This window comes from Ictalurus furcatus, chromosome 28 (assembly GCF_023375685.1).
Source record: "Ictalurus furcatus strain D&B chromosome 28, Billie_1.0, whole genome shotgun sequence".
NCBI classification, from domain to species: domain Eukaryota; kingdom Metazoa; phylum Chordata; class Actinopteri; order Siluriformes; family Ictaluridae; genus Ictalurus; species Ictalurus furcatus.
The window spans coordinates 16,245,402-16,271,665 of record NC_071282.1 but is presented as its reverse complement, the minus strand read 5'-3'; the positions used below and the strand labels follow the sequence as shown (position 1 = coordinate 16,271,665).

General features: G+C 39.5%; 1 protein-coding gene across 3 annotated transcripts; it reads left to right on the top strand.

Moving 5' to 3' along the window:
• Positions 1 to 781: 781 nt before the first annotated feature.
• fsd1l (fibronectin type III and SPRY domain containing 1-like) lies at positions 782 to 25,998 on the top strand. Of its 3 annotated transcripts, XM_053618388.1 has the most exons (14): positions 782 to 931; positions 8,046 to 8,141; positions 8,277 to 8,408; positions 10,905 to 11,006; positions 12,514 to 12,536; positions 13,396 to 13,517; positions 17,931 to 18,140; positions 18,441 to 18,539; positions 18,889 to 19,018; positions 19,519 to 19,551; positions 22,168 to 22,265; positions 22,584 to 22,835; positions 23,324 to 23,412; positions 24,892 to 25,998. In XM_053618388.1, the coding sequence occupies exons 1-14, from the start codon at positions 917 to 919 to the stop codon at positions 25,012 to 25,014; spliced, it is 1,524 nt and encodes a 507-aa protein (XP_053474363.1). In that variant the 5' UTR covers positions 782 to 916; the 3' UTR covers positions 25,015 to 25,998. The 3 variants fall into 3 exon arrangements, with proteins under 3 accessions (XP_053474363.1, XP_053474364.1, XP_053474365.1); XM_053618389.1 differs by lacking the exon at positions 19,519 to 19,551; XM_053618390.1 differs by lacking the exons at positions 782 to 931; positions 8,046 to 8,141; positions 12,514 to 12,536 and having other exon boundaries at positions 8,316 to 8,408.
• Positions 25,999 to 26,264: the final 266 nt, after the last annotated feature.

Sequence of the window (26,264 nt, the reverse complement as noted above, 5' to 3'; positions counted from 1 at the left end):
GAAGGGTTGTTAATTAGCTGATTAATTGCATCAGGTGTGTTAGAGCAGGTAGAGCACTACAATGTGCAGGTCAGGAATTCAGATGCGGGGATTAGGAATATGTTATTGCACCACTGTGCCACGTGGAGGCGCTAAAAGACCAGTTTAAAAAAAATGAGACGCTCCACACACAGACACACACAAAAAAAGAATAAAATCTGATTAAGTACAAATGTAGAAATGCAACACCACACAAGAAGGGAGGATAGCACACAGGTTGGAGTTTATACAGAATAATTAGAGGGCATGAAAGATATTATTTGCACAAATTAGGTTAACAAAAGGGGTTCGGTTTTGCAGCATGCAAATGCGTGTATTTGCAAACCGCATCAGTGAGGTGTCTCTTCACTCGGATCTCCTTTCTGTGCATTGCGTTCTTTCTCAGAAAGTGCACGTGAAAGCGCATTCTAACAACAATTTTTAAAAAATAATAAATAACAATAAAAAAAAGCAATGGCATTTGGCGTAGGTGTTGTAAAACTTTTATGCAAATATAGTGCAGCAGTTTGAGAGCTATCCTCATGAATTTGTTGCCCAAACTGCATCCTCGGGCATTATGAGTAGTGCACGAGCGCGCTGGAAATTCTTCAAATATGGTATTTTAAGAATTTCCAGCGCGCTCGTGCACCATATTTTAAGAATTTCCAGCACGCTCGTGCATTACTCCTAATGCCCGAGGATGCAATTTGTATTGCAGGGAACAACTCTAAAGGACGCGCGCGCGTGCGTGTGTATGCGCGTTCCTGATGCACTGCGCATGCTCCCAGTGCTCCGCCTTGTTTCAGAGGGATAGGGATCATCGCCTTCCTCGCGCTGAAACTTGGCCGCTCCATGTAACATTACCGAATCCGGGTTGTGTTGTTTTCCAGTCCTCGGTATGGACTCTCAGAAAGTAAGTAGCATTACAGCATTGGTGTAGTATGACATGAACGCTCTTAATGCAACGCGCGTGTTTAATAACGCGCTTATAACGCCGAGGCATTGCACCGTTACACTGTATCCTATCCGGTCATTTGATCAACTCTGATATGGGAGGGTCAGAGTGTCATTCTTCATTTTCTACTTGTGTGCACCTTGCATTTAATTTCTACATCCGGGACGCTGATTCATGGTCGAACGATGATGCAGTTTTGAGTTGCATGTTTTATTGCTCTGCTTGTTTGCTTTAGGGATTCGTTGCCAGGCGGTTACAAAGAAATGTAACAGGACTATTCATTGCATAATGATTGTTATATCGTGCATGTCATCCTAGTATACCCTAGGGTCTATTAAACCAATGTAAATAAGATTGGCTTGATGCATATACTAGTCATCACTGTTACAAAGTTGCAGTGCTGAATCCAGGATAACAAGTGATGACAATAATTCTTTAAGAAGATTACAAACACTAATATGGACTAGGCGTGGTGGCTTAATGGTTAGCACGTTTGCATCACACCTCCAGGGTTGGGGGTTAGAATCCCGCCCTGTGTATATAGAGTTTGTATGTTCAGCCTGTGCTTTGGGGGTTTCCACCGGGTACTCTGGTGTCCTCCGGGAGTCCAAAGACATGCATTGTAGGCTGATTGGGAATCTCTATATTGTCCGTAGAGTGTGATTGTGTGTGTGATTGTGCTTTGTGACAGCTTGGCGGTTGGCACCCTATCCAGGGTGGCCCCCGCATTGTACCCCAAGTTCCCTGGGATAGGCTCCAGGCTCCCTTGTGACCCTGTGTAGGATAAGCGGTATGGAAAATAGATAGATGGATGGATGGATATGTATATGTTTTTTTGTTTTTTTTTTAAACCTACAATGGGTTAAGCTGTGGCCTTATCAAAAGTTTATTCTGGTCCATAAAATGGTCAGTCGTTTTATAGATACCTAAGATCCTGGGGCAGAGCTTTGTGAATATGGACAGGAATTATTCAAATATCGAACCCATCTTGAAAAAAAAAAGACCAATTTTACTGAATGCAGCTTTAATGGTCTAATAATGTGAAATTATCAGGCTGTTATTTAAAAGAAAAAAATGTCAGTGTATTAGCGTAAATACTCTGCCCAATCCACAGAATGATCGGTAACTCAATATAAAACACGTAAAAACATCATCCACATTTATCACATATGACATTTCATTGCTGTACATCAGAAAGGGAAAGATAGCACATGAGGTCTTTATATTTACACATTTAATGATGCTTATGTGGATCGTTCTACTGTATATAAGAGCCTACACGCCTTCAAGCAATCACTGTGCAGTCTCTGAGTCTAATGAGAGGACTGGGATTGTGCGTCACACTGAAGCTTATCGAACTCAGGTGATGTAGTCGAACATGCACTCGCGGTTATGTCCAAACTAGATCGCTGCATTGTTTTGATGCACACAAGAGCAGTGAACACTGTGTAGCAGAACTGTTTGCAAATGGTTGGGTTTGTCGGGTTTACTTATTGTATTTCATGTAACACGTAAAGACGTGATTGGGGGAATTGTTTGAGAGATGTGTTATTTAAAGAAGTCTGTTTACTGTCCGCCAATTGTGATGCTAGTGGGATTTAGCCCTTGCTAAAGCTCCACCTAAAGAGAGTGATGCAGCGGCACTTTAGTCCTTTAGTCTGTCCACCTCTCTCAGCGCCTCATCTGTACACTCATACTTCACTAACTAGCTTCCCTTTCAGAAACATCTGTTGAAGTGCTTAAAGTGTTCAATCCAAGTAATTACATTTCAAAGCACAGTGTTTGTAGTTTAGGGTACTACACACATTCCCATGCTGTTAGAGATGAAGGTGGCTCGGTAGGTAACTTGATCATGCGTTTAGTCAGCGAGAGGACTGAAGTGGAACATTACAGGTTTGCATTACCTTTCCTTGAGGCTTTATACCCATTCACTTATGTAGAGGAGAGAGCAGCAGGGAGGAGAATTGAATTTCTCTGCCATGTATTAAAGCGTCGACATCTTCAGGTTTATATATTCTATAATCTATATATAGAATGTTAGAGTAAGGCGTGGCACAGGTAGGGCACAGGTGCGTAAAAAGTGTGCTATTTTTTATGAGCAATCAGATGACAGGCAGGCAACATCAAATATCTATAATCAAAAAACATGGGGAAATAGGTGAGGATCAAAATCAGGAAACATGGAAACTAAGCCTTGAAAGCAAAGATGAATAAGGCTTGGATATAAAGCACAATAAGCAACAAAAAACAGAACCAGCAAAGTACAAATAGACAAACTAATTAATGCCTAAACACAGAACAGGTGCATACCTTTAGGCAACAAACCAATGACATGACAGGGGCAGATATAGAACCAAAAACAAAACAAAGAACATGGCAAAACAAAGAAAAGCTCAAGCAGCACTGGGAGTTGTGTTGCATTCTGAGAAGGGGAGTTTGCGAAAATTTGGATTATATTTACTTATTTGTCAAATGTTTACGTCCAAATGGACATACGAATGAGGTAAATACAGTCCCGACACAAAGTGGAGTCTTGGGCTCTAAATCAACAACCTGCGCTGACACTGGTTTCAGAGGAAGCCCTAAAATCTGATTCTCACAATATAATGATGTCATAGGCTTTTAAGGAACAGTCAGAAAAATAGTAATAATAATACATTTTATTTATATAGGACTCTTTCATAACTGTCATCTTAATCTGTTTCACAGGACATAAATAATAGGTCTAATTTAATTAATTAAACCCCCGAAAAAATGAATGAGAAAAGGAAAAAAATATTAGATAAATCCATATTTAAAACAAACTTGGAATAATATTATCATCCACATAACTTTCAGATTTTCAGCTTTAAACTTCATGAGACAGGGCTAAGCTGGAGAAATTTTGAACGTGTGCTGAGGGAAAATTCTGGTTAGCCAAGATGGCCGCCACCGTAGCGTTACAGCATTCAGCTACACTGTAAAGGTTTATTCATGTTTATATATGTAGACTAGAGTAAGTCTCATTAAAACACACCAGAAAAAAGAATTGGAAGGGGTTAGAGGCAGATATTAACAGAGATTTTGGCTGAAATAGACTTTAATGGGTTGTTAGCTACATGTCTACATACAGTGCCCTCCATTAATATTGGCACTCTTGGTAAATATGAGCAAAGAAGCTGTGTTTAACTTTTGATCTTTTGTTCGAAAAAAATTCACAAAAATACTCTGCTCCCATGGATATCAAACAATTGCAAACACAACAGGGTTTTATAAAAAAAAATCTTTGTTAAATGTAGGTGTGCAAGAATTATTGGCACCCTTTCAGTCAATATTTTGTGCTACCTCTGTTTGCCAAGATAACAGCTCTGAGTCTTCTCCTATAACGCCTGATGAGGTTGGAGAATACATGGCAAGGGATCTGAGACCGTTCCTCCAAACAGAATCTCTACAGATCCTTCAAATTTCGAGGTCCACGCTGGTGGACTGTCTTCTTTAGTTCACCCCACAGGTTTTCTATGGGTTTCAGGTCAGGGGGCTGGGATGGCCATGGCAGGACCTTGATTTTGTGGTCAGTAAACCATTTTTGTGTTAGGCCAGATATTTACTAAGGGTGTCAATATTAGTGCAGGGCACTCTATGTAGCTACAATAGCTATATATATTATCTAAATTTAGTGTAGAACTAAAGAAACAAACATTGGACAGCAAATGTGTCTTCACATTTGAATTAGATTTTTTTTAACTCCTCCCTTAAAATCTCTGCATTAGGTCACCTTTGGTGATTCAGTTGTGGTCTGTGGCTGAGGAAAGTGACTTGTTGGAAAACCAGAATGCAACGTGAATGGGAAAGAGGAAATCTCTGTGTGTGTGTGTGTGTGTGTGTGTGTGTGTGTGTGTGTGTGTGTGTGTGTGTGTGTGTGTGTGTGTCCTTTGCTTTGGTTACAGCAATGTAACAGCATGCCAATATGTCCTGTGATACCAATAGTAAAGCTAAGCCTCTGTCGTATTTTAGGAAACTGCTGTGTCATATTTCCACACTTTTCACTGGAACTATTTTAATTCCTGTTTGGAAGATTGGGACGTCATTTCAACATTCAGAATTTCTTCATTCTGCCGTAATTTTACACTGTTCTCTTAGCATCTAACATCATATGGCTAATCATGTTGTTTGCTGTTTGTTGCATTGTGTTAGCAAGCACACTCTTACTAAAAAAAAGTAGCTTCAGCAAGGATAATCACTACTTACTGCCAAAAATTGAAACCACTGTAATTACATAATCATAGATAAGTAGTTACATGAATGGATCATTTTCAATGCTTGATAGCTTTGTTTGTACCTGGCTAGCTGATCATTTGAATAATCGCCGACGTATTACAAACATTTAAATTCCCTACAGTCAAATGTCATGGGGCAAAGGTGTCATAAATGATTTCGTGTAAAGGCTGTATTTGCCAATTGGTTATATTAGAATTAGAATGACTCGTAGGTCACCAGGGTTCAAGATGAAATTTTATTCACAACTCAAGATTAACGTAAAATGTGCTTTGAGGATTACATGATGAAATGAGAAGCTAGTTGTAATGAAGGGCTAATTGACGCCTTGACATGTCTGTCTCATCATTAAACTTTCAATAATTCATAGTAGTTACTGATGACTGAATGATAAGACAGGCAGTAAAGGCGTTAAGGGATTTTTGAGGTAAAGGGGTTAAGAGTCCTTCCTTGAGATTCAGCAAGTGTTTTGGGTGCCTATGTTGGTTCTCCTTATACAGCGTTGTGCCAATGCTGGGTCAGTGTTGGCAAAAGCATACTTTTTTTAACAACCCTGCCAAATTTGGTGAACATTGTTAAAGGAGGGTCAACGTATCCACCCATAGTGGATGTCGGCTTCGCCAGTATTGGGCCAATGCCAGCAAAGGAGCACTTTTAATAACAACCCTGACAACGTAGGGCCAACATTGGTCATGGTGGATTTGAAGGTGGCTGAAAGATGGCCCTGGTGGCCCGATGTTGGTCTACTGGACAAAAATATGTTGGGCCAGAACCATTAGTCAGAGTCCTATTCCAGTGCTATCTGAGCTTATACCTTATCTCTTATTTAATGCACATAGTAAACAATAAAACAATAAATAATATAGTAAGGAGATACTAAGTTGAGGTCAGGGTGAGGTCAAAAGAGATCTATGTTTAAGTCAATGGCTAGACCATGGGTGTTTTGTACACCAAGTTGAGGTCATGGAGAGGTCAAAAGAGACTCCATCAAAACATCATAATATTAGTACGGTTTTTTTGGTTGGTTTGTTTTTTAGATTTATTATATTGGCTTTTCAAAGGCTAACACTATGGTACAGTGATTACATGACATGAAACACAAGAACATAAAATCAGCCAATCAATCAATTAGACATTTAGGGTTAAATTGGTACCAGTTTTAGTGTTTCTAAACAGAAACTGTCCTCTAATTCCAAGTCTGCTTTATCCATATTTATTGTGTCCCAGGTTAGTTGCCCCAATCTATTCTCTCGTATTACTCATTTGTTTTGCAACTTTCTTACAGAGCAACAGTGTCTCGTTGCGTCTCGTCTAAAGATAGCCGAGTAGACTAATCCTTAAATCTGCCTAACATAGGAACGTCTCTCTCTTTCTCTCCTTTTCGGATGCACTACGAGAAAGTAAATTGTTATCCTGTCCCCTGGTCTACCTAACATGCACAATGTGTATCATGTTCCCCAAGTTATCTGTTGTCTGCTGTGGGAACTCTGAGGTCCCCAGAAATCAATAATTAAATAAGGCAACAGGAACACAGCAAGCCTGGCATAATTATTATGGGTGTGCCTCATGGTCCCAGTGGGCTTATTGAAAAGTTTATTTCAATGTATTTAAGATTTATTGGGCTGTATGTTTGAATGGTGTTGGTGTGTAGACTGTTTGGGAGGTTCGTGTTCTAAATCAAGTAAATTTAGGAAGCTGTCCGATTACAGAATGCTTTGAGGGAACTCTATAGCTGTTGACCTTCAGTGATCTATGGAGCTTCTTGAATGTAAACAGCCACATGAGTACAATTTATGTGCTACTCCTGTTAACTGAAACCCCACTCAGTATTTAGGGTTACAGGATGTGTATGAGAACATTATAAGCTCTGGGCCAGTACTCTAGAAAGACTATGTTTACAATCTGCCTAGTAATCCATTGGTAATCTGGCTGATTATTTGTGATTATTTAGAAAATAACAATACACACTTGGAATAAATGTTTCTCAAAGGGCCTTGGCTTATGAAAAGTTGGTATTTCAAAACAATCGTGGAGTCAAATCTAGATGCCAGCCTGCAGTCAGTCATGGAAGATGGCCGCTCTCTACACACACCACTGGTACGGTCATTAGAGGAGGTGGATAAAATCCTGAAAGTGCAGGAAGATGGTACTAAAACGTATGGATGCCAGATCGTCATACCCACATGTGTTTGTTGAACATCCCATTCCAAAGTTGGTCCCCTGTTTGCTCCTATAACAATCTCCACTCTTCTGGGAAGGCTAGATTTTGGAATTTTGGCTGTGGGAATTTCTTCCTGTTGAGCCACTAGAGTATTAGTGAGGTCAGGCACTGATGCGTAGTCGGTGTTCCAGTTCATACCAAAAGTGTTGAGGTCAGGGGTCTGCGCAGGACACTCGAGTTCCTCCACTCCAGCCTTGGCGAACCATGTCTTCATGGATCTCGCTTTGTGTACAGGGGCGGAACAGGTTTGGACCTCATATAGTGTATTTTAAACACTTGAGCATGAAGGCAGATTTGTGCGTCAGACGGACTTTACTCTGTGGCTCTTCCGCATGAGTTAATATATAGGACAAGCTGCACATGTCTTCGAGGACAAATTACCATAGTATTCTTTAAACAAAAAATGAGCATCAGATGCTGTTCATTATAATGAGTTAGAGGAAAGTGCTTATGGAGTTTTCTTTGGCATTTCTACTATTAATATAGTGTTTACTCCATCTCCTCACATGTGCCAAAATATAACCAGTTAGAAATTGATTGTGTTATTGTTTCTGTTTGGACCTCAATTTGTTGCTTTGCTTCCCCCCCCCCATACAGGAGGCCCTACAAAGAATAATAACCACGTTAGCAAATAAAAATGACGAGCTCCACAATTTCATCGAGACGCTGAGTCACCTGCTGGCTGGAGTTCAGGTAAGGCGCAGGAATTGGTAATGAAGACTAATGTAAAGAAGTTTAAAACTGGCTTCTCCAGTTTCTCCTTCCCCAATGATAGTGTCAACTGAAACGAACATGTTAGAATTTAATATTTATGTGCTGTGTGATCAGGTTAACTCTAGCCAGGTGGTGTCTGACTTAGAAGAGGAGTTTGACACTCTGTTCTCTATGCTGGAAGAGACTAAGGAGAGTATGACCAACACTATTAAGCAAGAACAGGCCAGGAAATCACATGAACTGCAGGTAACGGCATCCTCTTTGGAGGATGAAAGTGATTTTAGTGACCACAATTTTTTTTTTCCAGTAACTGTGTCGTGTGTGTGTGTGTGTGTGCTTGGAGTTTTGTTTGGTTCTCTTCGGCCCAGTCTGGATGATGTCATCATGCTGCCACGGCATTTCTCTGAGCTCACTGAGCAGAGACAATACTGATGAGTGAAATCAGCCCAGATGAGAGATTAGCCATTAGAACCGAGCCCATTCAACCCTACACACAACATGCCTCCTACTGGTCCATTAAACTGTTATTAGTTCTCTAATAGACGTCTCACTGGTGCAGCAGTATTCACACACATGCTAGTTGACCTGAAGCAGGAACAAGAACTCAAACAAGAACTCAAAATCTGCTTTTTAACTAGCATGTGCCGAAATTATGCCAATTATAAAATGATAAATCAGAGAATCTACACACTTGGAAATTAGTTGATTTTACAGTAATGCAACCGAAATAGATGGATTCTGTAGCTAACTGTTAGGTAACCTGTATTTTAGTGTTGTTTGTTTTTATGCAGCGCTCAGAAAGCGAATAAATAATCCGTTTCCCTTCTTGTGAAAACTGAATTCTGTAGAAAGGCAGATCCTCAGGAACAGAGTTAGTGATAACTAAGAGCTACAGTCTACAGTAGATTGGAAAGACTCCTGTCCAGAGAGTCATATTCAAATACAAAGCACTGGGGTCTGGCAGCCTCGTTGTCAGCCGTAGCCCTTGTTTTCTCGTGCCAGTGGGAACCAGAGAAGGGTGGGAGGAAAAGGAAAATGGAGAGGGAATGGACTTAAAGCGACAAAAACACAACAAAAACCATCCAAGCTTTATTCACTATTAACAAGATACACTCTTTAATAAATTCTTATTTTTTTTGCAACAAAAGGATTGGACCCTAAAGGAATCTAAAGGACAAGTTCATCTGTGTTAACTTGCATGTTACATGTTGCATAAGTCTTTACTTTAAATGTCATGCTTTTTTCTTTTTTTCTTTTTTGCGGCAAAAAAAGGGGTATTTGGGTTTTTCTTCTTTCTTTTTTAAAAAGTTAACAAACAAGTAAAAGCCTGGAAAAAAAACCCTCCAGCATAAGTTAATATGCAAAAGCTTTGCCTGTAAGAAAATGTGTTAGGTGTATTAACATGAAATATGCCCATCTGCCCATGAATATTATTGCACACTATTATTTATATATATATATGTATAAACTAAGTATGTAAAATTTTGGAAGACATTTTGCTAAAAAGTGTCAAGTGAGACTTTTGGGATACCCTGAAGATTAAAAGTGAGCAGTAGTACTGAGGTTGTGGTTTATCCATAAGAGAAAGTTCCAGGCTAAGCAACCTGTATTGTAGCCTTCGTTAAATGTTAAGAAGCAATAATAATAATAATAAACTGTAATAATCTTCATGGAGGCCTTCAGTTAACGGAAACTACCGAACAGCTCGAACTCTAAAGCCCAGTAATCCTGAGATGGATGCAAATCACGGGACAATGCAAGAAATAGAGAACAGACGAGTGAAAATTTGTCCCTGAAGAAGGACAGACTAAAATAGTTGGAAGTCTGCTTAGGAATGTGATAGGAATCAGAATGACTCGGCTAAATTCAGCAGCGAGCCTTCAGACCCTCTTACTCTGTGCACACATTCATCAAATCCTCGAGAAGCATCATAACTCATATGCTAAAAAGGCTTTTATACTTATTGGCAAGAACACTGTTCATAATTACAAACATGTTTACACTCATAACATGCATAGTTAATGTTCAAGGGTGTTTACGTTTCGATTTAATTTGTCTCTTGCTTCAAATGTAGTCGATAAGCCCACTCTGTTTGTTTTATTGGTTTTGTACTGAAGCTACAAGGCTAATGATGATAGCAAACAATGTACCTCCACTCCCAAGTATCAGTACAAGTGTTGAAACATTAAAAGGCTGTGAAACCTCATTTTTAGTAAAGAAGTTTGTTTACAAGATGGCTGCAATAGCTACAGTGTGTTAGCCAGCTCACTTGAAGATCGTTGCTAAAAGCGCTAACCTGTGGTTTTAGCTAAGCTGAGAAGCTACCAAGCAACAGTGGACAACAAAGGGTTTGGTTAAAATGCTGTCCAAAGATACAGGCACAAGTTAACATGTGGTAATACATCAAATTGATTGAATTGTAAACCCTAATGAAATTATTATGATTTAAAAAAAAATCAAAGAAACAGTTTAGCTAAAACGAATTACTTGGTGTCTGAGATTTGCTACATTTGTTCTTTTTACGAAGCCAATTTTGCTGACAAGTACAAATATTTTTTAGCTGTGACCCACACAACACAGTTTATCCAAATTTGTGTCAGCCAAAACATGTTTGTTGTGGAGGAATTAAGATGCTAATGATTACATGTGAGCTAAGAAGAGAATTAGCTTAGTCATATTGGGGGTGTTTGTTTGTTTTTCTTCCACAGTGTTGTTTGTATTTTCTACTTTTCTTTCTATCAGAACCAGCTTACTCAGAGCACTAATGCATTGGAGAGTGCAGAAGAGTTGCTGGAGTTCGCTCAGCACGCCCTGGACATCAAAGATGAGGATGAGTTCACCAAGGTCTGTATATATTAAACATCTCACTTGCTAATCTACAGTGTTATATTCTGGTCTAATAAAGACCAGAATATAGACAGGGAAAAGCAGCTGAAGATACTATAGGTAGAAGGTGCATAGAGAATGTTTCAGAATTATAGAGAGCTTTAAGTACGTTTTTAATTAGTAAAAAACTCCACCCTTAAACACATTAAATATGTTTATATTCAAATATTTGTGATGTGCTTAGAGATTCTGGTGCTAATTTGTTGCTTTGATGTCACAAGGTGAGACAGTTACAATGGCTTTTTTTTTAAAGAGAATTAAATTGAACGATTTCAAACATAAAGGACAGGATTTGCTTTTAGCTCCTATAAACAAAAAAGCAAAGATCTGTTACGTATTATTAAGAAGTCCACGGTAGAAGACGTTGGAAGGAGACGTCGGTGCAAATGTTGGACTAAAAGTCCCAGAATGTAATGCGGCAATACAATGCAGTTACGGCATGGTTAGCGATCTACCAGGTGACGGGCGTGATGGTGTCGACGGCAGTATTAGCATGACAGATTAGCCTAGGCTTTTCACGATAACTGCTTTTTATTGGGCGATATATTGTTCCAGAAATAATTGCGATAAACGATATTATTGTCATTTGAAGACCATTTTATGCCAGTGATGGTAATATAATGATAATATAATAGCATAATAATGCAAGTACACACTTTCAAAAAACAAAGAACTTTTCATTCTTAAGAATATTTAGACATTGGAATGTCAAAAAAATGTATATCTTAAATAAATAAAACATAACTAATAATAAATAAACCTTTGTTAACAAAGGGGTCATATTTGATCTTGACCACATATCAGTAGTTGCAGAGTAAAATGAGTCCAAATTTCATTATAAAAACTGCCAGTGTGGATGCCATTGAAGGTCACGTGTTAGTTATTAAGATTAATATGCAAGTCGTTCACAGTGGATTTTTCCTTTCATATAAAACTCTAATTGCTCTGTCACTACGAAGGAACCCAACAGCTTTCTTTATAAATTGTTTTGGGTTTTTTTTTTTTTACTAATTGATATTCATTGATATAACAGATCAGTTATTTAAACCTGCATGTCTGTATAATTACACATTTGTATATAAGTGTAATTATAGGTGTAAAGGCATGTTTGGGCATTGCTTACTGATGCACTGATCATGTCTGGTCATGTGACTTTGCATGATTTTATACATAGTCTTCAGTCCCCTTTAAAGTAAAATAAAACAATTATTATTTTATGGCTTCTTGTTTTAAACTAATCTTTGTGTTTTGCGTGTGTGTGTGTGTGTGTGTGTGTGTATGTGTGTGTGTGTGAGAGAGAGAGAGAGTCTAGTGCTGCATGCCTCTACCCTGCATGCCTCTACTAACTGCCCGTATTTTTCTCTCCTCTCACTCCCTGTCACTCACTCACTCTCTCTCTCTCTCTCTCTTTCTCTCTCTCTCTTTCTCTCTCTCTCTTTCTCTCGTTCTCTCTTTCCCTTCCAAGGCTGCCAAACAGATCAAAGATAGGTACAGTACACTCTTGACTTGTCTCTAAGCACACCTACTGTGAGCATGTGTGTATCTGTGTATTCTGGTACCACTACGTCTCACACACACACACACACACACACACACACACATTCACACATGCGTTTAGGTTTGGTGTGTTTTAAAACTGACCTCATATTTGAGCATGAAGTTTTATTTGGTAAGATTTTATGCATGCGTGTGTGTGTGTGCGCGTGTGTGCGTGAGACATGACTTTTGACCCAGGGTGTGTCCGGCTGTGTGTCAGCGTGTGGGTGGTTCACAGACTGTGTTTATTTACTATAAAGCCTTGATGTGGTTACACGTTACATATGCTTTAAATTGGCTATGACAAGTTGCGCAGTATATCAAGCACAGAGCACCTGATTTTTTTCTTGATGTGGTTCACGACAATCTGTGACTTACTGAAATCTATAAACTAGAACTGAACTTCACTTTGCAGCTGAACACTGTAACGTTGTGGAGGCGGACATCTTGGCCTAGATTATTTTTTTTCTTACATTTGGTATAAATATTTCCAGTTTAATAATAACATGGCTTGACAACGTCATTTAAAGCAAGTATTAAATGAAGACTTGGCCATGTATTTTATCTCATCATTCCAGTGCAAAGTTCAAGAAGCAGATATTAGACACCAAATATGTCTCAGCCGAATAAAATATATTTGAGATTAGTGGAACTGTTGGTGTGGTATTTATAATCGCATAAAGGCTTTGCTTTATACATCAAAATTAGTGGTATTAGTTGTAATAGTGATGTATATAGAGCTACTAATAGTGTCTATAAGTGAATGAATTAGTCAATAGACTTAGTTAAACTTGTTGTTTGTCTGTCTCAGGGTGACGATGGCTCCCGCTTTCCGCCTCACCATGAAGCCCAAAGCCTCGGACAGCATGACCCACCTGATGGTGGACTTTTCACAGGAGCGCCAGCTTCTCCAGGGCCTTCGCTTCCTTCCCGGTGAGTTAGCAAATCCATACAGCTCATTCCAGTTAGGACTTCAGTCAGCCATTATGTGTAAGTTTAATCCAAGATCAAAACTTTTACTCAGTACCAAGAATGTGAAGAATGGATTTGTTTTTGTGGAAAGAATATTTTGGCACAGAATGAACGAACAAGGACACGAGAAGGGCGAAGAGATTAAGATGTGCTGCCTGTTTGCCTTGACTGCTTACAATTCCTCCACCATGACACAGGACACATGTTAATTTAGTAACATTAGTAGTTTATGGTTAGCTAGGTTAGCTATACAGTGCCTCCTTCTTGAAGAAAGCTAAAACATTATTGCTAGCTAGACAACTAGCCCACCTACTGAAGAAAGCTAATACATTATTGCTAGCTAGACAACTAGCCCACCTACTGAAGAAAGCTAAAACATTATTGCTAGCTAGATAATCTAACTAGCCAGAGCCTATTCCTGAAGAAAGCATTACTGCTAGCTAACCAATTTAACTAGCCAGCCATTCCTGAAGAAAGCTAGAACATTATTGCTAGATAGATAACATAACTAGCCATAGCCTATTCCTGAAGAAAGCTAGAACATTTGCTAAATTAACTAGCCAGTTCCTCGTTCTGTTAGAAAACTGGAACGTTATTGCTAACTTGTTAAGGGACACATTTCCTCTTGTTGAAAGTCAGGATTATCATTTTAAACTTATACTAGCATATATTTCAGTCAGCGAAAATACTTAAACATTAGCTAATTAATTACAAACTAATTAAAAACATTAGCTGACTGTAATAATATTCTGACTTTTTGTCAGCAGGAGGTTCCAGTTACATCAGTTAGCTAGCTAGCAAGAACCTGCTTTGCTATCTTAAGATACATGAGCATGGCTTTTTTTCACTCCCAATTTTGACACACAGTTTAGTTCAAATAAAATAACTGAAAAGTCTCCTTTGTAGCAATGTTGTTATGAATTATGTCCATTAGTACTTATTCAAAAGTTGCAATATACGAGATAATAGCTAGGACTTGTAATAGTGTTGTTACGATTACAGTGTGCATGTCACTTGAGCTGTTGCGTTGTTGTTGTTGTTGTTGTTGTTGTTTTTTCATGTCAGTACAAGCTGGGTGTTTTTTTTCTGTTAAGAAAAATGTCTATTGTGACATAATGACACTCCTAAATGTTTGGAAAACTGGAAAGGAAGTGTGGTGTGTGGTTTTAGTGACTTAACACTCCAGGATGGAGGCTGTTTTTATTAGGCATTTGTTGGGAGTGATATTTGAGCCGTCCTGCTCTCGCTCTTCTGCTGTCACCACCACGTATCCACTTACACTTGGGACATTTGACGTAATGACAGTCTGTTGTATGGCCCATTAGGGACAGCTCTGGCAAAAAAAAACCCCACAACAGATCTCCAGAATGTAGCAAGTTATTACATGATGATGTAATCCCTAGAGCTTCATCAGCAGCAGAGTTAAAGCATTTTTAATTCAGTTTGAAGCAGAATCATGTTTATGTGCATTGCAAGTAAAATCACATTGCAAACTGCACGGTGTGGCAACATTCGCTGTGGGTTTGTGCACCGGACACGGACTTTCTCCTCGGGTTATTCCTGTGCTGTACAAAGCTGTCAGAAAGGATGAACCCAAAGCAGGAAGAATTGTGCTTTAGGAAGATAATGAACAGTAAATCATATATATCAGCCAAGATATTATTGGTATCTGAAGTATCCCACATTGCTTACAAGTATATAACGCTTATAGGTTCCAGTTTAGTATTGCGTAAGCTGTGTAAATAAATTAGAACACAGTAATGCCATTTGTCCAAATGTGAAAGTGACTCCTGGGTCATGGAGGAGTGTGTATGCTTATATTTGTCTCCATGTTGTTTTGCACTGAGGCAGATAGATGATGACTTTCCTCATCAGTAGTGTTTCTGAGTAAGCGCCCATGAGGCTCGGAGTCTTTCAGGTTCACAGATGTCCCAAAGCCTGGCACAGCACACCACACATCTAAAAATAACACTAAACTCACCACTGTCTCCTGTAACTTGCACTAAACCGCAATACGAAACACTCTTTAATTTGTTCAACCTTCCAACACAATCAAATCAATGGTAAATACAAGAAAACAGTCCATTTGAGCCAATTTAGCTCATGAAAGAAGGTTTATTTAAGCGCCACGTGTTGCTGTGACAGCATGGAAGAGCTTTGGCATTAGTGTTGAACCCGCTTTCCTAGCAGCGGTAATCTAATGCTCTTGTATACGTGCAGCACTGAAGCTCTTTAGACATGAAGAGTGACTGTAAATCTTCTCTGTATTGATTTTTTAAAGTTAGTTCAGGTACAAATTGTCCCAAATTTCCTCAGCATACTACTGTACTAAATAGTATGCCAACTTAGCATTCACCATACATGGCGTAGTGTTCTGACAACCCACTTAGTTCAGATCAGTGATTTTGCCTCTCTCTCTTTAATGGAGCTTGTTCTGTTGATCACCGAAGCATTTATGAGCTCTCTGTCTTTACGGATCTCTCTTGCATTCACTCAGAAGGCCAGTCAAGGCTTTTCCTCAATCTTATTAACCCGGAGCCACTTTGAGACTCGGTGATCTGGCTCGATCGCCGCCTTTTCTGTTTTGTACACACGTGAAATGTGAAACTGACGCACAGGTCTTGGAGGAGTTGAGTTGCGGTTCAGGGCGGATCTCGCATGCAGAAGCTGAGCTCGTATATTCGTATATCTTCCATTATTTATGTTGTGCACTGTGAAAGGCATGATTCTTAGGAAAGAAAGGACACTTCTTTCCTAAAGAAGGAATATCATCTCCTTCCTTGATATCTTTAAGCAGATTTTGTCTTTAGTAATCTTTTTCATTGATGAGTTGCCTTGTAATCATTACCGCTTGACCCAATAGCTTGTGATTAGCTTCAGATACACCAAGTAGCAGTGGATAAAGGATACACTGCTGCTAATCGATGGCTCCACTAAGTAAACCAGGCGTTCTTGTGGACATAGTCTGGAACAGATGTGTCCAACAGTCCCTATAGGCCGCTTCCAAGCATTCTTTTAATTGAATATCTATCACCATGACAAACTGGAGCAAGGTTCTCTCTCCGATCCACTTCGGGTGGGCGTGGCCACCCGTGGCTAATATTCGTATAAGTGTGCTTGATTGACACGCTTCCAGGCTGCTTTAAATCTCTAGCAGAACTAAACATGGCCAAGAATGGAGAATTGGGATGAACGTATTATCACAGCAAGCTATTTTTTGCTGGACCTAGGTCCTAGGTGTCTTGGACTTGATTTTCGATCAAAAGCTACAGAACGTGGGAGGGACAAGTGTGATCGCCCTGCTGAAAAAAACAACAATAGAAACCCTCATAGAATTGTAATGGTTTGTAATGGTTATATTGGGAATTGTATTGGTTTTAATGGAAACTGTAATGGTCCCTGTGGGTCTGTACTTGTAATTTGTTGTCTTTTATTGGTGGCATGTTATGTCTAGTGGACACCATTATGGACCAATAATGGTAATGATTTTAATATTTATATGGAGGAATGTAATGGTAATTATAGAGGAAACTATTAGAATGTCTGTGATGGTTTCTATTGCTTGTTTGTTTTTCAGCAGGGAGTTAGGGAGTGGAGGTGAAGTACATGTAGTCAGTCACTAAATGTTTAGATTTTTGTACTACATAGACCCCAACATCAACAAAGTTGATTTAATAATGATTTTTATGTTTTATAATGATAATTGTATATGAAAAGTGTACCGTTTGTAGACTAAAATTTTAGGCTGTGTGTTTATGATCTTCAGAGATCGTTTGTGGGCCCACATGTCTTCAATAGCTGGCTCTTCATTGACCGAATCAATGACATGCAAGCCACCTGCACCCATCTGCAGTGGTTACTATCATGTAAATCAGGCATCTGTCACAGAAAGGGGTTTCTCCTGTTTTCCCCGCATAATGAAACACTGAAAAGGAAATGTTCCTTGTCTTAAATAAAATCTTAAGTACTATTCCAGACGTACAGTACATAACCATCTGATGCATAAATCTGAGCACTACATATTGTATACAGTATATTTACAGAAAAAAAAATGTAGTGTGCAGTAACTTTTTTCACAAACCTTTCCCAGCATGCAACATCGAACAGATAGACAGCATGTAATGGACGGAACCAACATGGCCGCCAATGACGGCAGTAGAAAGGCAGTATGCAGAGTTGTAATTGTTTAAAAAAATATATTGATATTATATCGACATATTGCCCAGCCTCATGTAATAATCGGGGATTTTATATGTTGCATATAAAGTAAACAAAAAAAAAACGTACAAATGCTAAATATTATAAATGTAATTAAATTTCTTACCCATAATTAAGATTTGTAGTATGTATATAATACATGACAATTTCACTCAGTCCCCAGAGCTCCAGAAATTGATGTCCAGGACTGTGTGGTGATGGACAATGCGGTCACCGTCACCTGGAGGATGGCGGTGGAAGACAGCAAGATCGACCACTACATCCTCGAGTACAGAAAAACCAACCACGAGGGTCTGCCTCGGGTCAAGGATGAGCACCAGTGGGAGATTGTGGACAACATCAAGAGCACAGAGTACACACTGACGGGTACAGACACCAGACACACTGCATGTGACACACACACCAGACACTAATTCTGAAATTACTGTTTTGTAGAAGAAATGTAACTATGTAAAAGAAGAAACGTTGCTGCTTGAAAAAATTAAAATATGCAGCATCTCTTATTAAATATCTCTTATTGCATGTGTTATTCTTTTTACATACAGTACAGTATGTTCATTTTTTTGCTCATTTTTATGAAGTGTGCCAATAATTCTGGAGTTCGTTGTATATTGTGCTATTACTGCATACTAAGAAGCCATGGACTAATTAATTTTTTTTTGTCAGGGTTAAAGTTTGATTCCAAATTCATGAACTTCCGGGTTCGAGCATGTAACAAAGCAGCAGCTGGAGATTATTCTGATCCTGTCACACTGGAAACCAGAGGTAAAGACAATAGTAGAAACAAAACAAACTAACTAACATTAAAAAGGTCAAAAGTAGCTTTAGATAAGAAGGAGGCGTGGCCGCTGTTCCTGTCAGTCACAGTGACGGAGCTAAAACACCCAACTGTGTTACATGACATTGCATTGAATCACATCGAATCAGCTGTGAATCATATTCGATCGAATCGTAAGCTGCTTTAAATGAATCTTTTACACAGCAGATCATGAATCAAGACGTACATTTGTGATATTTTACAATTTTGGATTTTATGCAATCAGCTGATTGTATAAATAACACCGTGTATGTAGATATAAATACATACAGTATTAATTAATTTTCTCTTGTGCAGCGTTCAACTTCACCTTCGACTCGTCGTCCTCACACCTGAACCTGAAGGTGGAGGAGAGCGGTGTGGAGTGGGACCCACAGGGAGGTAAAGGCCTGGATAGTAAGGTCAAAGGGAAGGAGAACAAGGGCAGGTATGTTCTCGTATTCCCGTCTATCACTATCACATCACTACTGATATTTCTAGACTAATGTTTTAGAGTTGCACTCCTGAACACATGCTGTTTCTATGGAAATCACTGTTTAGATGGTAGTTAATGTATTATACTGATTCCATAATCATCTTCTAATAATCAATATTGAATTAGAATATGCATAATGAATTAGATAATAATTACAATTAGTCTTGAGTTTTAAGGCGTGTAAAGGCCTCTCCTGGATCTCATTATGATGGGAAAATGGAGTCATAAGTTATTAAAGCTCATCATTTAGTGAAGAACGTAGGTTCCCTTTTCCTCCTCAGCTGTTTCTGGGATCTCCGTGAGGAACTTTTGCAGCTTTTTCCACAACTGTTATTCCTGTCACACATTCCTGTGTTTTGCTTAGGTTTAAATGTGTTTGCCCTTTAACAGCGCAGTCTCCCAGGCATTTTTTTTTCTCCTTTTATTCACGCTTTCCTTTTTTTCACCAACAGTGCACACCTCACTAATCTGAAGAACATGACAAGGTGATCTTGTGTTTCTGGCCTTGTGGGATTTGGCCCTTTAGAGCTTTACTGCAACTGTTAACCTCCCTAGTTTCTTCTTCCAGCGTGGTGTTCTTGGGATTTGGTGTTGGCCGAAACAGACACGCGTTATAACCTTTACGGGAGGATTGGTTCAGAAACAAAAAAGATGATCGGGTTAGCCGGATAACCTTTAACCTTCAAACCTTTAAATGTAAATTCATGGACAGTTAATTGGAGAATTGGTTTTTACAGCATTGATTATTTTGGAAGGATATCAGGCTAACTTTGATATTCTGAATCGTTGAATCCCAGAGTTGCTGGGATGAGAAGAATGTCACGTGCTAGTTTGCTGTTTACATAGAATGATAACACGTGTGTGTGTGCGTGTGTGTGTGTGTGTGTGCTGAAATCTGATGGTCATTTCTAGATGGAGAACATCCTTAAATATATTCAATGTGTATTATTAACAAACCCTTTAGACATGATCAGTTTTCCGTCATGCCTCCATCTATAACTGGCTTTATTACTGACTCTCTCTTCTGGTTCTAGGTTATTCCTTCACACTTTATTCTCTCTAAAAAGAAATGGTGGCATGATAATAACCGCGGTCTATATTAGTCAGTGTTTCTGATCTTTTTGCGTCCAAAAGCGGTAAACTCCTCGTGTTAATCTTTTTCATGCTCACATCTTTATAACTTTGGTGAGTAACCACTCTATTAAAAGTCAAGACTTCATTCGTGTTTTCCCCATCAGTCATTCCGTTACCGAAAACAGGATTCATGAGCTGTCATTAGTGTCATCACTAACCATCACCCTCTAACATGGCATTAAGTAATATATGAGTAAGCTATAGAAGAAGTGCGGCGCATCCTGAAGTGTTTTGTTCCTCTTATAGCACAACACTTTGCCAAGGATTACATTTCTTATTAATTAAAGAATGACACATTGGTATTTTTTATCCATTTGTAGTTACACTTCATGTTGCGGAATGTCCACAAAACAAGTTAGTTCCTTTTAATAAATGTTACAAAGCGCTGACACTGGAGACTACTTCCGTAAATGTTCAGGAAACATCTTACAGAAAATGTCAGAGATGTTCTTTGGTAAATAACAGCCCTGTGAATACTAAAGAAAAGATAATATACAGGATTTGAACACATGCATCGCTCTAAACCTGTGAGTTGCATTTGCACTACTATCAAAGCTGCCGTTCTAAAACATTAATGAATACCTTCTGACCAATCAGAATTGAGAATTCGTCAGCGCTCCGTATATAAGTAGTAAATAAGTCTGATACGTTATAAGTTAATAACTGATCTGACACGGCTGCTCCGTACGACACTCAGGTTGCTTCCTGCAGAGCTGTCTTTTGACACGTGAGTCATGTGACCGAGACAGTGGACACGCCCACGACGCTCTAGCATCTGTCACTCTACACAAAGAGAATTCCCTACGGCTTTCCGAAAATCGCTCGACCACATCCTCGCATCAAATATTGCATTGCACAGAGAGTAATGTGATCCTGCGTGCTTAAAAAGAAATTTGTACAACATCTACATCCCAGTAGATTCCACCATATCACCATCAGTCACTAATAACTATTGCGGAAAAAAAAATGGAAACATGGTGTTGATCACATGGTATTAAAGGAGTACTCTGGTCTTTTTAACCTCTTCTCTATCCATTGCAACTGTACGGTATGTGTTATTACCACAGACAAGGATTTCAACACATTTCCTTGTGCTGAGAAAAGAAAAGAAAATGTCTTCATGCCAAACTCACTTATAATAAAAGTCTAAGGGCAGTCGTTGAGAAACGTTTATGCAAAACTTGTTGGTATTTCTAAAGTCATATCTAAATCTGTTTAATTCATCTACTCCTATGTGAGAGGAATGGGATTGTGTTTAGGCATTACCAGGATAGTTGTGTGGGTCTCAAGGCACATGGATACCACAATATTTTGGGAACATATCGACAGCCGGATCTACTTTTTTTTACTGTTTGAATGTCATTAAATATCCATAAGAACAGCTTTTAGTAACACGTTCTTTCATGCATGTCTCACCATACGAGTGATCTCAGAGTTGTAAAAATTGAATTTTCATTATATAGTTGTGCGTTTCCATTCATTTCTCAGCACAGGATAACATTTCCAATGTATTCTCTGTGGTAATTATACGTACATGCTGGATAGAGATTAGATTGGACTATTCCTTTAAGGTCGGATCATGCTTTGAGATCAGGCTTTGAATAAGGTTTTGCTTTTGTTGCTTGTAACATCCATGTTAGTTGCTTCATTTGAGCCTTTCTTTTTTTCCTAATCAGCCATCGCTGTCCTGTCTTGAAGCTCCATGTGCCTGCATCTCTTCTTCCACTGAAGTGCTCTTACTAACACGAGCGGTCTTTTCTGAATATGCTGTTGCCATTTCTTTTCATTGCTGCTACTGTGTTCCTTCTTCTTTGCCATGGCTGTGTGAGTGTATTTTGGCGATTGAATCAGCATGTGTGTTAGTCCTAGTGTTCCCATGAATCCTAGACAGATGTGTGTGTGTGTTTGTGTCTACTGTAAGCCGCCTGTATGGACTGACTGTATTTTGGCTCTGTCGATGGTTACAGAAGTGGAACTCCATCTCCGAAAAGAGGGTCGACCGCTCGCTCACCAGCTCCGAGGGGAGGCAGAGATCGGTTTACTGGAGAGTCCTACACAGTACTGGGTATAGAACCATTTACATTTTAATCCAGAGGTCACAGTTATCAACGTTTAATCTAGATATCTCGGTTATCAACTGCGATAAGCGTCTGATTGGTCAAAAGTTTCCGGATTCAAAGCTTACACAGGGTCTAGTATGATAGACACGCTACATAAACATTTTAAAAATGTGTGTAGATTTCTTTAAGGAGAACTTACAGAATTTTTTTAACGGCACATCGCAATCATATTTATTTTCGAAGGAATAGATTTTATTCCTTACTTCAAAATGAAATCATCTTATTAAATGCAACATCAAACAAACAACTTTTTCTGTGCTCAGGTGACACCAGTATTGACTGCGGTCAGCACTACTGGGAGGTGCAGGCCCTCAAAGACTGCAAGTCCTATAGCATCGGTGTAGCCTATAAAAACCTGGGCAAGTTCGATCAGTTGGGCAAAACCAACACCACCTGGTGTATCCATGTCAACAACTGGCTCCAGACCTCCTTCGCTGCCAAACACAACAACAAGGCGAAGAGTCTGGACGTGGCAGTACCAGAGAGGATAGGAGTTTACTGTGACCTAGACGGAGGTACACATAAATCTAGACAACAATAGAGTGTCACGCTTTTTAAATACACTGTATTTATCCATCCAATCCTAATGCTGTATATTACCAATACTGGTCACCAGTTTAAAAATAATGAAAAAAAACACCCCAGTGTCTGAAAAATGGCACTGAAACGTTAATGTTATTCGGAATGACTAAAACGAACTATTCATTTGTCTACTTGAAATACCTCCAGTTCTCTCCTAATAAAGTCCTGGAGCTACAGGAGATTACATCGCTTGCCTTCACGTACCGTTTCTAGGGCTACTGGACACCTGTAGCTCGAATATCAGGCAGATCCATTGACTCTCTAGAAGTAGTGTGCGAATGAAAAAAGAGCACTAACAAGGCCTTTTCAACTTTGCCTGCTTTGTACAGTCTTGTTCTTTTCATATCCTGTCCCAGCATAATGACCACGGATGAGATGTTGTATGTAATCTGAAAGCTCCTTTGTGTCCTTTCAATTTCAGGTCAGCTGTCGTTTTACAACGCGGAAAGCAAACAGCTGCTTCACTCGTTCAAGGCGAAGTTCACTCAACCCGTTGTACCGGCCTTTATGGTGAGTGCCGGCTGGGTGGGTACGTCACATGACCTACAAACACCTTCCCTTCTAGTGGTAACGCAGTTTGACACAATGACAACAGTTTATAGTATCGCTTTGTAATTACAGCGTAACTCAAGTTGCTGTAATGTAACTGGGACTAGTTGTGGTTAGCTGCTGAAACCGGAGATGTGTGTCGGTACAGTACACTACAGAAAGCGTGAGCTCGCGCTATATGTAGCCGTGTAAAATTAAATCCGACCCACTTGTTCACGCGCCATTCTGTGTCCCGTGGCAGAAGGACGGTTATGTGCTTCATGTGCTATCAGCAGCTCTGTTTAGCTTTGAAGGACTTTAGTAGTGTACATCTTTGAGGGACACGAGATCGGGGTTTTTTTGACTCAGGGGGAAATTTACAACGCATATCAAGTCAAAAATTTATTGTCAGCCTCACCTTGTGCGTATATACACTGTATATCCAAAAGTATGTGTACACTTGAAGGTCTCACTCAAACCATTGTTGATTTTTCCCACACAGAATTGTATAGGATGTTTTGTATACTGTAGCATTCACTGAAACGAAGTGCCCCGAACCTGTTCCAGCACAAAGCGAGCTTTGTGAAGAAATGCTTTGTCAAGGTTTGTGTAGAAGAACTCGAGCTCAACCCCACTGAACACCTTTGGGATGAACTGGGACGTGTCTGACCTCACTAATGCTCTTGTAGTTGAATGGGCCTTGTAACGAAATCTTGTGGAAAGACTTCCCAGAAGCGTGAAGGAGGTTATTATGGTAAATGGTCTTCACTTATATAGCGCTTTTTTAACCTTAGAAGTTATGGTAGCAGAGCTGCCATGCAAGGTGCTAACTTGCCGTCAGGAGCAACTCGGGGTTCAGCGTCTTGCCCAAGGACACTTCGGCATGTGAAGTCATGTGGGCCGGGAATCGAACCGCCAACCCTACGATTAGTGGACAACCCGCTCTACCACCTGAGCCACAGCCACCCTATTATAACAGGAAAGGGGGGGCTGAATGTGGAATGGGATTTTCAACAAGCCCATATACTGTAGGTGTGATGGTCCGGTGTCCACATACTTTTGGCCATACGGTGTACATGTAAACGGTAGGACGATTGATCGAGCCTTCAGGATCATGGAGCAAAAAACAACACAAATAGTGCAAATAGTACAAAAAATGTTTAGTTAAAGTACTAAATGGAACGCGCAGCACAATACTTTACCCTGCTTTACTCAGACTGTGAGGCACCGAGGCTACATCCTCTTCACTCAGACTGACAGGAACAGCGGCCACACCTTCTTCAGCAGTCCTAACAGACACATAGACAACACCTTCTTCAATGTGACCAATAGGCGAAGAGGCCACACCTCGTTCAGTGAGACCGACGGACACTACACCTCCTTAGTGGGGCTGACGGCCACAGAGGCTGTGACTCCTTCTCTATAACATCCTTTGACTTGCATCTTTCTGTGTTTTCACAGGTGTGGTGTGGTGGCCTGAGCCTGTCGACTGGGTTACAGGTTCCCAGTGCGGTTAGAAGCTTCCAGAAGGCTGAGAACGGGCTGGCGGGATCAAACAGCAGTCTGAACAGCATGGCACAGTAGTCTAAACTCAAAAACTATGAATTCACTGATTCACGCTGATTTCTGACTAGCTTCCTCTGTGACCCATCCCTAATCGGCAGCAACAAGCAACCTGTATGAACAACCCATGACCTTGGACCCCACTTCCTGCTTCCTGCATCCCGGGTAATACATCATCCAGCATTGGAATACTGTGAAGCATTATGGGAAATGAAATCAGCTCACTAATATAAGGAGCGCTGCCTCTTTCTCTGTGTTTTTGTTTCTTGTTCGATAAGAAATTCTAGCCGCTTTATCAGGGATTAGCTGAGTGCACTTTTTTTTCCCTCCTTAAACTAATTTTAGGTTGAATGTTTTTCTTGTTTTGTAATGATTTGTTTCTGACACAACTTTACACAACTGGTATGACAGATTCTGTCCTTTATGCTTTGATTTGTTGTATTTCTTTTAATGACTTGTGTACATTTTTTTAGTTTAGTGTCTGTATGTTCATGTGTGAGTGTGGGTGACGATTACCTCGTGTCTGAGCAAAGGGATTTTTCCTCCTTTTACCGTTTCAACTATGAAGCCTGTAGTTTTATTTTTTAACTACAGTATGTTAAGGGGTTGAAAATGACACAATGTGGAACAATGTTTGCACGATGTAAACCATTTAATGCTGCTTTCTATATATTTAGGTTCCTGTTCATCTACTGTTTGTACAGAGGTCTGATTACATCCTGTTCACCAAAAACACATCCTTTAGACATCAGACAGCTTTCATTAGCGCTGCTTTGTTGAAAATTTCTGTTTTCTTTCGTTGATTTAGTGTTTCTTTTTCCTGATTTGATCTTATTATTTACTGTATGTGCATATCAACAACTGTCATTTCTGTCCATTCAGTAAATTATTGATTTTTTTTTCTAAAACTGTCTTGTAGTAATGTAAAATTAGCTGCTTTAATACTTCCGACACTTTCATAAGAAGTCATTGTATCCACACACACCAGGGACAATTCCCAGAAGGCCACAGCACTACACATTTGAATTATTTTATAGTTTAACGATCTAATAAAACGCCTAAAATAATATTACGACATGATCATTTTCACACAGGGTCTTCTGCATCAAATAGTTGCCTGATTTAATTCGATCTGTAAAGAGCTTTTAAACGTAGACACAGAGCAGTTGATCAGAAATCCAGACGAAAACTATATGGCCCAATGATTGGACACCTGACCAGTTAGGAGCACACAATTGTATACGATGTCTTTGTATGCTGTAGCATTACAA

Coding starts and splice junctions, on each gene's coding strand:
- fsd1l (XM_053618388.1), top strand. Junction 8,409..10,904: donor GGAAATCACATGAACTGCAG/GTAACGGCATCC, acceptor TCTTTCTATCAG/AACCAGCTTACTCAGAGCAC. Junction 19,019..19,518: donor GGGAAGGAGAACAAGGGCAG/GTATGTTCTCGT, acceptor TTTCACCAACAG/TGCACACCTCACTAATCTGA.